This window comes from Taurulus bubalis (genome assembly GCF_910589615.1).
Source record: "Taurulus bubalis genome assembly, chromosome: 7".
Lineage (NCBI taxonomy): Eukaryota > Metazoa > Chordata > Actinopteri > Perciformes > Cottidae > Taurulus > Taurulus bubalis.
Window position 1 is genome coordinate 15,132,918 of NC_136595.1, and position 13,364 is coordinate 15,146,281.

At 44.7% G+C, this 13,364-nt stretch overlaps 1 protein-coding gene across 1 annotated transcript in view; it reads left to right on the top strand.

Annotated features, from left to right (window-relative positions):
- Positions 1 to 1,419: 1,419 nt before the first annotated feature.
- mast3b (microtubule associated serine/threonine kinase 3b) overlaps positions 1,420 to 13,364 on the top strand; it is a gene marked incomplete at its 5' end in the record, with an annotated part of 32,511 nt that continues 20,566 nt past the window's right edge. The window contains 3 exons of the mRNA XM_079221123.1: positions 1,420 to 1,466; positions 3,791 to 3,880; positions 10,551 to 10,639. Of these exons, the coding sequence (XP_079077249.1) occupies positions 1,420 to 1,466; positions 3,791 to 3,880; positions 10,551 to 10,639 (226 nt within the window). The remainder of the gene's footprint in view (positions 1,467 to 3,790; positions 3,881 to 10,550; positions 10,640 to 13,364) is intronic.

Genomic DNA, 13,364 nt, shown 5'->3' on the forward strand with positions numbered 1-13,364 from the left:
TGCAGTATAAGTACACACATGTATAGACTTTCTAGCATGCACTTGCAAACACACGCACACACACACGCACACGCACACACGCACACGCATACACACACACGCACACAAATACACACTCCTACACATGCTTGGGAAATCTACTTTCAAGTATGCTGTAAAAACGTGTAAAAACCTCATGCCCGCACGTGCGCTCAGAACCAAGGAGCCTGGAATAAAGCAGATGCGTATAGCACGCACACGGTCGCTGCATACACGTGCACGCACGCTCGCACCCACACAGTGACTCCCTGGGGAAATTGACTATCTGTGCAATTAATGACTTCGTACATCACCGCTAGAAAATAAAAGCTGAGCCCCCCCCCCCCCCCACACACACACACACACACACACACACACACACACACACACACACAGAAGAGAGAGAGAGAGAGAGAGAGAGAGAGAGAGAGAGAGAGAGAGAGAGAGAGAGAGAGACCGCGCGAAGCAGAGTGAGAAACGCACCATGTGTGGCAGCTGTCACGGTTTCCAGTGGAGGTATTCCCCAGCCTCATCACGACCAGCAGCCTGCCGGTGTTCACGACTCAGCTTCATTTTGTTTCTACGCACAGAGAGAAATATAGGCTCGTGGATTTATAGATGTAGCAGACAAGAATACAAGTGATAACTTTTACTCTGGCGTCGTGTCATTGTGGTATTGCACAGATAAGCAACACGAACAAAAGGCGCAATGACAGAAACACATTAGGTCTACATTAAGCTATATGATGATGCATTATTTAGGAATATATAAGCATTATGCTTCTACCTATACCTTTTCAGTCTTTCTGCTTTGTATATTACATTGTGGCTTTACTTCTTGTATTGTAATGATTGACTGAATAAAACACACAAACAAACAAACAAACAAACAAACAATTATGTTATATGAATGACTCATTAGGTTTGTGAATTTAATTATATCTCAGCCCCAACGCCAACTTTCCCCCTCGTCCTCACCGAACCTCGCCTGTGTTGACAGTCACCCACCGCCCAAATTGATTAAGCCACCCCTTCCAATAGACTCCCCCCTCTCTCCCTCCTTCCCACCAGTCACATGGAGGTTCGCGGTGACCCGCTGCTCCCTCGGTTTTGTGGCAGTCAATCTCTGGTGCGCCTCGGAGACAGAAGAGAGGCGATACGCGGAAAACTCCCTGGGTGCGTTGCTTTTCTTTTTCTTTTCTTTTTTTACGTAACTGCATTTTATTGTATCTATTCCCACAGAAGATCTCTCCGGGAATCCGCTGAAGACGCTGGTAAACGATACTCTGCTTAATGGTTTATTTTTAGTCGCCCACCGCAGCGATGAGTGGCTGGAAGCCGGCCGTGAGACCGATCGCTGCCGCTTGGTGAAGTAAAGCCCCCGCTTGGTGATCCGCAAGAATGAAGTCGAGGCGAGATAAACTGAAGATCCCTTCCCTGACCCTGGAGTAAGTTCTGCTTTTTTACTTTCATCTTCTGGTGCAGGTGTCAAACCACAAGCTTTCATTTGAAACTGTTGTTTATGTAAAGTTATAATTAGAGGGAAATAACAATTATGATAATTGTATGTATGTATGGGGCCATGTCGTCTTAATGTATTGAAGTGTCAACAAAGTGGCTGCAGTTTCAAGCCGTCGCACAGAGCCACCACTAAAGCTCTGCTACCATAACAACCAGTATATGCTAGGGCGATGACATTTTGTTGAGGCTTCACTATATTGTAAACAACTCTCAGTTTACGTTTGTATTTAGTTTTTTTGAAAGCAGGAATGTATTCTTGGTATTCTCCTGATATAACTCCCTGCAGTTAAATCAGTTTCCCTGCCTGTCTGTTTCTTTTTTAAATAATTTAACCCACTGGATGTATAGAAATCCAGCTTTCCAGCTGTGAAGTGAACCTGTTGGCACAATTCATGTTTTAACTTCTAAAACTGAACCACTGACACAAATGAGAACTTGTGAAGATGAGGAGGTGGAGTTATTTTGTATGACGTTTTAGTTCAAATATCAGTGGGAACACTGTTCAGATTGACAGATCTTTTACTTTTGTCCTTCCAAATGTTTGTATTAGTGTCTGTGGTAAAGCTCGTGCCTCAGTGTATGTTCTGTATTTGTGATGTTTTGTGTTCTTTTTACTTCACATGAAGTCCATGATTCCTGCATGAATCACATGCTCCCCCTCACAGCACCAAGATAGACAAATGGCTCTCGGTCTTTAGGAGAACAGATATTTTATTTCCATATAATTGGCAATCTGTGAATCCTATCTCCATCAAAGGACATGGCTGCAGTCTTATGTCCGCCCACGCTTCCTCCAGCTTGAATGTAGCCCTTTTTTTGTGGGAAAGGAGGGGGGGTACCTGCTGCCCACTAGATGCTGATCCAAAAGGCGTAGGAGCTCCCTCACATCCCCATTCTCTGATCCATCCATCTTCCTCCTCCGTGGATGATCTCAGCTAAGCAAGTGCTGTTATTGTTTCAATTTCATTTTAGGCTCTTATAGCTGCTCCCGCGCAGAGATAAAAGCTAGAAGCAGGGAGGAGCTCCTCAGGGTTTTTATTGGTGGCTGTTGATGGTCGCATTAGTCCAGACGCAGATCTGCTTGAAATGGATCACTGATGTAGGTTTTAGGATGGGCTGTTTCACCACCAGCGGTGCAAAAAACGATAAGCATGGCATACAACTGTTGAATTGTGATCAGACTATTACTACTGAAAATTGTGCTTTGCAAGTATTCAGGGACACAATCAACTTTTTTCAAGATGTACATGCTTTGTAAAGATGTCTTAAACCAGCATCCTTGTTCTGGGATTTTTATTTACAATTTAAGTATTTTACTTTTATTTTATTTTTAGTTTGGTATTTTGGCAGTAAACTGCACTTCATTTCAAAATCTACCTGTAGAACTTGAACATCTTTGCAAATCAGAAATGCAGAGCTTTGGTTTAAGGGTCTGAGGGAGAGCTACAACATAATGAGTTGCATGTGTTGTCTAATTATGAGCCGACACTACAGAGTAAGGAGTCTTTTGGCAAGGAGTTGTTTTTCCTACCATCCTCCCTGCATTACTATGACAACACATTCATTAGTGCTTTTGGTGGTGCTGTGTTTAGCACCGAGAAGCCTCTGCAGCACTGAGACAATAGCAGCACTGTGGAGCCCACAAGGCAGAGCTTACATCTGAGCAGGAAAATCAATAGAAAATAGCTTCTGTGCTGGGTCAGCATCAGGAAGCTATAGACTAGGATGGCTGAGCTTGCATATTGTGATGCAGAGATAGAGCATTAAGATGTGAAATGGTATTCAATACATATTTTGTGCAGGGCTCACCCTAAGCGTATTGTTCTCTGGGAGCTGAAGTCCAGCCCTAACATCATAACATATAGTGGGTTGCCAAATGTCAGACACTCCCAAACACTGTTAAAGGTTGCATTAGATGTTCGGTACACATGTGAGATTTCCTTTCTGGTTTGTTGACACTCAGCTGCCAACTTCCTGTAGTGTAAAAGGTCAGGAGAGGTTAGAAGCCGACAAATCAGATGCACCCAGTGTTGCAACCAACCAGCCTGTAACAAAGCATGCTAACAGACAGGCAGCAGCATCAGCCTGCACACAGCCGATGAGTGTCTGTCACCATTGGCTCCTGGTGTCTGCCAACGAGAGGCAGGCAACGACCTCTGACCCTGGACCGAAGCTCTGCTGCTGACAGACGCCGGTGTGCTGAGGTTCTGAGTCAGCGCACTAATCCATGCAAACATGTCTTGCCTTACAGTTTGTCACCTACATGCCAGAGCCCCACTCTTCTGAGCCCATGCAGCCCCTGCAGTCCCTGCAGCCCCTTACAAACCCTTCATCCCTGGAGGTAAGCAAACAGGTCACACGCAGACTGTTTCTATGGACTCAACATGTTAAGTGACTTTTCTTTCTTTCTTTTTCTTTCCTCAACAAGTCAGTTCACTATAAAAGCAACAATGAATTGATCCACATAACAAGGATTGATGTGTAGGTAAAGCCTAAACACATACATGTGCCACACCTTTGCACTGGTTGACAAGTCATGGGCTGAACCATGAAGTCAAATCTTAAAATCTATTCTTAAACTGAATGTTAACTAATGAAAAAAGGCCAGATATGATATTCCAGTATTGTAGTTAAAAGCCGAGCAGCTGCATTTTGTATAGACAGAGATAGCTTTTTGGCTTAATCCTGACATTATTTGCACTGTCAAAAGAAATGTAGGACATTAATTTTGGTCCCATAAATTATGGCTGTTGCTTCAAAATAATAGTTGTGTATTATTATCTGGTTATTTGATCAAAATAAAAAGATTGAAAATTAATTATTGATCTTTGTGCTTTCAACCCTGTCACAAGATCTTGTAATTTGAACATATGACAGCTGTGTCAAACTCCATCTGCTGAGGAACACAGTGTGCTCTGATCAAAAGCTCCAGAACAGCTACTAAATGGACCATGTGGTTTGATTGTAGTGTTAACTTCATTGACATTTTAACAACAACAACAACAACAACAACAACAACAACAACATTAAAATTAAAAGCTTATCTCAGTGGTTTTCGCTCAGTGGTTTTCTAATTAAAGATAAAACAGAATCACTTCATAAATATTGTGGAACGTAAATGGAATTAATCTGGAGATAAAGGAAATATGCAATAAATCTGAGTTGTTCTTTGCTATTTAAAGGTGTCTCTGTTTCACCGGTGAAGACCCATTATTTATTAGTTGTCTCTAAGTCTATGTGGGTTGCTTGGCAACGCTGCTGGGTGCTGTGGAGGAAGGCAACACTGCAAACAGAGGCGGCTGCATCCAGCATGTTTCTGGATGTGTGAGCAGTGCTGGGGTGTCACACCACACACTGTACAGTAATGAATCACATTTTCTTGGATGAAATATCAACAAATATTTAGTGGAAAACCACAAATCGAATGAGATAAACATGAATTCCTTCACTAAACCCTGTTTTTACAAAGTCTTAAGTATTCTGATTGCACATTTCTTGGCATCATTCTTCACAGCATTTTGCATTGGAGACCTCATGTTTATTCTTTTGCATTAGATTCTATATTTCCATGCAAGTAAATTGTATACCGGCATCAACCTTTTATCCTGATACAAAACCTCTTTCATCAGTACAGAGATGACACAACTGGTATTTGTGTATCTGGAGAGTGAAGTATATAATACACTTTTGGTATTTTAATGTTATGGCAACTTAATGTAGCAGTTGTTTAAAATAAAAAAAGGCATGAAATGCTTTAAAGCAAAATGTAAAAGTTTTAAAGATGTCCACAGTTCCGCAGCCAGTAATACTATCACCTTTAGGCTTAAAGTAATGTAATTAATGAGCTATGATCTAATAACTTCAGTGGCTTACTGCGGATGTACAGCTGTAGTTACCATGACGTACCTGACCATGCAGATGTGAGGAGAATGTTTAACTGAATTCTAAATTTGATGGGGAGCCATTCAAGTAAACTACAAGAGGGACTTTCAGTGATCAAAGTGAGAAATTAACTAAGTAAAAGATAAGGAGCTGTATGTTTGCAACATGAGAGTGAACCAAACACTTAAAATACACCTCAAAAGTCAAGGCCTGGTCAAAAGAAAAGCTGGACTGTCTGTTCCAACCAGATATCAGGGACTAGTTGATGGCACAGCCTGCACAAGAACAGATAGACCTAGAGCTTTTTTAAAAATATTGTTATTTCTTATAAACAGGGGTCTAGTTGATGGATTTATACTGCTCAAATAGTCTTGGAGAGACACTGGAACAGTTGCAGAATGGGGGAGTGAGGGAATTGACAAAAAGGATCTGAGAGTAATGCTGACAAAATCAATGAATAATCGTGTAATGTTTACAAAAGGAAAGCTAGTGAACTCCACAAATATGCAAGGTATAGGTATTGACCTTTATCAAATGTTTGCAGACTAACCAACCATTTGTATAATTGGAGTTTCAGTCCAATAAATAACAGCAAACATCTTTTGATTTTATATACTTCTGCAGATACAGCATTCCACTAACAGTATGTACACGGCATGATGTTGTTTGTTCTGATTTAGAATGAAATGTAAGTACTGACACACTGGGTATAAATAGGCTTCATGACCACCAGAGGTACCATGTGCATTGGAATGTACCACTGTTTATAAGTTTGGCCAGGATCATCCCTCTGACAGACTCCTAATGGTATAACCCAACAACATCTTAAGCTGCTTTCAGGTTCTGTAGAAAATTGACACCCGAGTATGAACGTACGAGTGACCAAATACGTACACGTAAAGAGTGTTTCTATAGCAATGGTTCTGTCTCTTATTTTTTTAGACAAATTGCTCTGCACAACCAAACATTACATCACGACTTGTATGCTAGGCTACCCTAGAAATGCCCTGACCTAACGCCATAGCCTACTGTACGTGAAGATTGCTTTCGCCATAATGTAACATTTTCTGAATGTGTAAATTCATCTTAAAACCTTCTCAAACCAAACAGTTAAGCTAAATGTAGTAAAACATCTATTGGTAATGTGTGAAAAACAAGTAACAGCCCATTTGAACTAGACTGGTCTAATCAAGTGTATTGTGTGTCACTTTAACACCGTAAATTGTGACGAGCCATTTGTTTGATAAATAATGGTTAGTTGCAGTCCTTAACTTTCGCAGCACGCTGAGGAACGAGCGGCACTTGAACGCAGCATCTAGCTCCAGCTTGCTCGTACAGAAACACGCGCAACCAGCAGTGCGTGCTTTGGCCAAACTTAAGTGTGCTGCTGCTGTGTGTGTCCGTGTGAATGGTACAACACAAAACAAACCTGCGTCGAGGAGGCGATGTGTCGGGGACAGAACCGAGAAGCCGACCGTTGGATGTAACTGCAGCTCCACGAGGCAGGCTGAATACAATAGGAACCGCCGAGGATAGAGGACGATGGTGGGGAGCGGAGCAGCAGCACGGCAGCGGGTTTCACACAAACCCTAGCTTCGGTTGTCTTAAACCAACGTTCACTGTGAAACTGGGTTTTAAATGCAAGAAACCCCCTCCAGCATGTCGGATCCGAGTCACTGGTCGGCGGTGCCAAACCAGAACAAGTCCCATTTTGTTCACGGAGCTCTGCTGAAGCGCTCAAAAAGGTACCAAGAGTGTTGGGATGCGGAGGTTAAACACAAGCTAGTTTAACGGGTTATTTCGGCTTTGTGTTGTGTTAAAATGCTGTCGTGTATTATTGTATCAGCGGGTCCACCCGAGCTTTTAAAGGTGAATGCTTTCATGGGGACGTGATGTTAAAACAGCCCCAACAGAAGCTAACGTTAGCTCCGCTCTCGTCCCTGTTAATCCTGTTGGTTCATCAGGAGTTGGCGTTGATTCGCAGCTTTTGTCCGGGAAATAACTTCACTGAGAGGATCGCGTGCAGTTGGCTGTGCGCCTCGTTTTTGCTCTAAACTGAATATTCTCAAAGGTGACCAGACATAGCATCTGATTTTCTTTGTTGGAATTGGATGTAGTTTTCATTACAGCAGGTCTATAAAGTCCTTTTGGATTAAGCCAACAACTGTGTGGATGGATTTACTGCATCACACCAGGGGAAGTTGTATAAAGACACAAAGGGGTCTTTTTATATGAAGTAAAGTCCATATTGTCACCTTTCTGTTTCTATTGGTGGTTAGTATCTGTGTGAGTGGTTACTGGCTGCAGGGCTCAGTTAAATGTTTGTCATGTTTACTGTTCGATGAATGGAGATGAAACCAGGAGCTGTTCATTGCCAGAGAGAGGCCACCACACTGATTAATTCACTGAACATGGACGTAACGCAGATGACCTTCTTCGTTGATTTTGGACAAGGGCAGGCTATTATTGATTTATCTATCATCTCTTTGGGTAATAGTAATAATAAAATGTCAGAAATTACATTCTTGCAGAGCTCAAGGCAATGCGTTCAGATAGCTAGTTTTGTTCGATACCCCAAACACATTTATTATTAATTCATATAAATCTGACAAAACTAGTACATCCTCACATGTTTTGAACCTGGAGATTGCAAATGTATGATATTTCTTTTTCTGCAACCAATTATTCTGAGTTGGAGATCTTGAAATGTCTTGTTTTGTCAAACAAGCCATCCAAAACTGCATTTTTGCTTAGATGACATAAGCGAGACATAAATGATACACAATTTTAACTCTATTGAGAACCGTTGTCACAGTAAAACCTGCTCCGTTGGTTGTTTGAATTGGTCAACATTTACCCCCTCTTTTCAGGACCAGAGGATTATTTAACACTTCCTCCCGCCCTTTAACACACACACACACACACACACACACACACACGCGCGCACACGGACATCTGTAGCTCAAGTTGGTCCTGCAGCTGCTGTCGGTGCACACTCCCTCCAGCCTGGAGTCTGTTGACAGGAGGTTTTCTCTTTGTATTTTGGCTCTCGTCAGTTTTCCATCTTCAGCTGACATGGCCACGCTGGTGTGTCATGCATTTGCCTGCAGACTAGAGGTTTAGTTACATAAACATCTCTCAAGACAGAGCTGCTCTGAAGGCGGAAATAATGTCCTCAGTGGAGTTAAACCTCAGTGGGCAGAGACAAAGAAATCTCGGTTCTTCTTGCTAAGTATCATAAGCCCATCTGTACGAGACCATACAGTGCATGTTTTTTTTTGGGTAACTGCAGAAATCGCAAGTCTTCAAAGGATTTTCAGAAACCTTCTTCTGCTTGCGGTTGATAACTGGGATGAATGAGCTTGACGAACTTGACCATAGCTGAATGTGATGATTTATGGGACACATTTGACTACCAGTGCAAAACTGTCCCACTGTTATGGGGTCTGTCGCCGGCCAAGTGCACTGCCATTTTTCTTATGTCAAGAAGAAGAAGAGTAGCAAGCTGATGTTATGAAGCATAGCACTAACTGCACACCACTAACCATTCAATACCATTACTTGAATAGAGCTGGGAAAAAATCTAATTATTTTAGTAATCGATTAGCAGTTTGAAGCAAACATTTAGAAAAATGCTACAGATTCTCACCTGGCATGATTTGCTGAATAGCTGTTGGGCAGCTACAATTAGACATTTCTTGATATCAGCTCTGTGATTGTTGTAATTGGTAGTTTTGCTCTTTTTATCATTTTTTTTTTTTTACATTTTATTGAGCAAACAAAATCAATGAATAAAAACAAAAGGAGATTTGATTGAGCAAGTCAAAAAAAGTTATTGATAGTTGCATATCTGTCTAAAATGCTGTGTATTGTGACTGCTAATCTGGCACTGCCAGAACTGTAGTTAATCACCATTCACACCCTTGTTTACCTGGTGTGTTCATATGAAGGTAAACCAGTTTGCTGTCTTTTGAAGACCTGTCTCATGCCACATTTGATCAGCAGTGCATGATAATCCTGTTTAATAATTAAACTGAAATAAAACAAATATGATCTTTTGCCTTTCTTTGTTAAGCATATCATGGCTCTCTCCAGTCTCCTCTGGTTAAAAGCAACATCTATCATGTTGGGGGAAATGCCCTTCTTCAAACGATAAGTAGTCCTCAACAAAATTAGGCTTCTAACAAACTAAAATATAAATTTAAGGAATTTCTAAACGAGAAAGTGTTTTATAGGAATATTAGTATGACGATGGAAAAGTGTAGTGCTCGGACAACTGGACATCCACACCTATTTCCACCACTCCCAGTTTATAGCAAGCTGGTTGGCACACAAACGCGGATGTGTTTTTCTTGTTGTTCAGGCTAATTCAGTTCCATTTCAGGGGATGACAGACCTACGTGTCTTCTTAATCTGCCCTCTGTCATACAATGTCTTCTGTGTCCTCAATAAGCACACAAACACGCACTTAGATATAAATACAAGCTGAACAATTGTATGAGTCAACCGTGTAATTATAGGTGGATAAACCAAAAATGATTACACTCTCCTTAAAGGAACACACCAGGTTATTTTCTTTCTAGATTGTCTTAAAGTTTAGTTTAACTGATGATTTAAAAAAATAAGTATAAAATACCCTCAAAGTTAACATCTTAGCATTGACACAGTGCTCAAAGTTTTGGTTTGTTAATATCAACTTGGAGGTAAGAAAATTATAAATTTGAGTAGAACTCCGTGAAAGGTTATGATGGAAAAATAGGGTTTTGTTGTTGTGCTGAAGGATTAGTGCAGATTATAATTTAACAGAAACACTGCAACTCAAATGGCAAAATAGCCAGCCAGAAACTTGTTCATGAACCTGCATAGCTTGGTTTACCCATGTGTCCAATGGGATGCGGTTTTAAATGAACCTGGGGGGCAATCTCAAACGTATTTTCTAATAGTTTTTTTTTCACCTAATGGTTGAAATTCCACTGTGGTGTTCGAACAGATTAAACTGGCTCACGGGGCATGACAACTACCACTAAGACATTTTTATCCAAGTTGTGATGAGATATGCAGATGAGTGATGTGTGATGAGGCTGTTCAGTCAGTGTTGACGTCTCTCTTTTTTCCTGTTTGTGCTCCAGCTGTCGCAGCAGTAACAGGAAGAGTCTCGGCGTCGGGACGCCATCACCCACACTGTCCCGGCCGCTCTCCCCGCTGTCGCTCCACACTGGTAAGATCTACTGCAATCCTTGGTCTCCTTTAAAACCCTTGTGTTGTCATTTTGACCCGTGCACGAGTGTATGTGTGTTGATGGATCATTTTGACCCCAAGACAACACAAGGGTTTTAAACACAGCAAGCCCCAACATGAGTTAGTGTTGGCGTTGGCGCCACTTCGGCTACAATGTCATATAGCAACACACTGCACATTGGCCAGACACATTGATGCAAGTGCACATAAAAGATAAAGTACCCCGGAGCATTGTTCAGGGAGCTCATATACTTTTCATCTTTGGCAAGCTGTTGCATAATCTTGCATCCATCCATCCATCCATTATCAGCCGCTTATCCGGGGTCGGGTCGCGGTGGCAGCAGGTTCAGCAGGCCGACCCAGGCTTCCCTCTCACCCGCAACACTTTCCAGCTCATTCTGGGGGATCCCGAGGCGTTCCAAGGCCAGCCGGGAGATATAATCCCTCCAGCGTGTCCTCGGTCTTCCCCGGGGTCTCCTACCAGTTGGACGTGCCTGGAAAACCTCTAATGGGAGGCGTCCAGGAGGCATCCTGACTAGATGCCCGAACCACCTCAGCTGACTCCTTTCGACACGAAGGAGCAGCGACTCGACTCCAAGCTCCCTCCTGATGTCCGAGCTCCTTACCCTATCTCTAAGGGTGAGCCCGGCCACCCTGCGGAGGAAGCTCATTTCGGCCGCTTGTATTCGAGATCTCGTTCTTTCGGTCACGACCCAGAGTTCGTGACCATAGGTGAGGGTTGGAACATAGACCGACCAGTAAATGGAGAGCTTCGCCTTCCGGCTCAGCTCCCTCTTCACCAGGACGGACCGGTACAGCGCCTGTTTTATTGCTGCAGCCGCACCGATCCGTCTGTCGATCTCCCGCTCCACCTTACCCTCACTCGTGAACAAGACCCCGAGATACTTGAACTCCTTCGCTTGGGGTAGGCAGTTTGTCCCCACCTGGAGGGAGCAATCCACCGGTTTCCGGCAGAGCACCATGGCCTCAGATTTGGAGGCGCTAACTCTCATCCCTGCCGCTTCACACTCGGCTGCAAAACGCCCCAGTGAATGCTGGAGGTCACAATCCGAGGAGGCAAACAGGACCACATCATCCGCGAACAGCAGAGAGGCGATCCCGAGACTCCCGAACCGGATCCTCTCCGCCCCCTGGCTGCGCCTAGATATCCTGTCCATGAAAGTCACGAACAGGACCGGTGATAAAGGGCAGCCCTGGCGGAGGCCAACACCCACCGGGAACGTGTCTGACTTACTACCGAGGATACGAACACAGCTCCTACTGCAGGCGTACAAAGACCGGATAGCCCGTGCCAACGGGTCCGGCACCCCATACTCCCGCAGCACCCCCCACAAAAACCCCCGAGGGACCCGGTCGAAAGCCTTCTCCAAGTCCACAAAGCACATGTAGACTGGTTGGGCAAACTCCCAGGACCCCTCCAGTAGTCTTGCAAGGGTAAAGAGCTGGTCCACTGTTCCACGACCGGGACGGAATCCGCACTGCTCGTCTTGAATCTGAGGTTCGACAAGCGGTCGGAGCCTCCCTTCCAGCACCCTGGCATAAGCTTTTCCCGGGAGGCTGAGCAGTGTGATGCCACGATAGTTTGAGCACACTCTCCGGTCCCCCTTCTTGTAGATGGGAACCACCACCCCGGTCTGCCAGTCCATGGGCACTGTTCCCGACCCCCATGCGACACTGAAAAGGCGTGTCAACCAAGACAGCCCAACAATGTCCAGCGCTTTCAGCATCTCAGGGCGGATCTCATCCACCCCTGGCGCCTTGCCACCAAGGAGCTTTTTGACTACCTTAGCGACCTCTGCCAGGGATATGGGAGAAACCACCCCAAAGTCTTCCGGCGCTGCCCCCTCTCCGGGGGACATGTTAGCCGGGTTTAGGAGTTCCTCAAAGTGCTCTTTCCACCGCCCGACGATGTCCCCAGTCCGGGTCAGCAGTTCCCCCCCCCTGCTGAGAACAGCCTGGGGTAGGCCCTGCTTTCCCTTCCTGAGCCGTCGGATGGTTTGCCAGAACTTCCTTGAGGCCAACCGAAAGTCCTTCTCCATGGCCTCCCCGAACTCCTCCCATGCCCGAGTTTTAGCATCCGCGACCATCGCAGCTGCAGCCCTTCTGGCCTGCCGGTACCCGTCAGCTGCTTCAGGAGACCCCTGGGCCAGCCAGGCCCGAAAGGCCTCCTTCTTCAGTTTGACGGCTTCCCTCACCCCCGGTGTCCACCACCGGGTTCTCGGGTTGCCGCCACGACAGGCACCGATGACCTTCTGGCCACAGCTCCGAGCAGCCGCGTCCACAATAGAGGCTTTGAACATGGTCCACTCGGGTTCCATGTCCCCAGCCTCCCTCGGGATTTGTGAGAAGTTCTTCCGGAGGTGGGAGTTGAAGACCTCCCGGACAGGGTCCTCCGCCAGACGTTCCCAGTTCACCCTCACTACACGTTTGGGCTTGCCAGGTCTTTCTAGCCGACTCCCCCGCCATCTGATCCAACTCACCACCAGGTGGTGATCAGTTGACAGCTCTGCTCCTCTCTTCACCCGAGTGTCCAAGACATACGGCCGCAGATCAGATGATACGACTACAAAGTCGATCATTGATCTCCGGCCTAAGGTGTTCTGGTACCAGGTACACTTATGAGCCACCTTATGCTCGAACATGGTGTTTGTTATGGACAAACTGTGGCTAGCACAGAAGTCCAA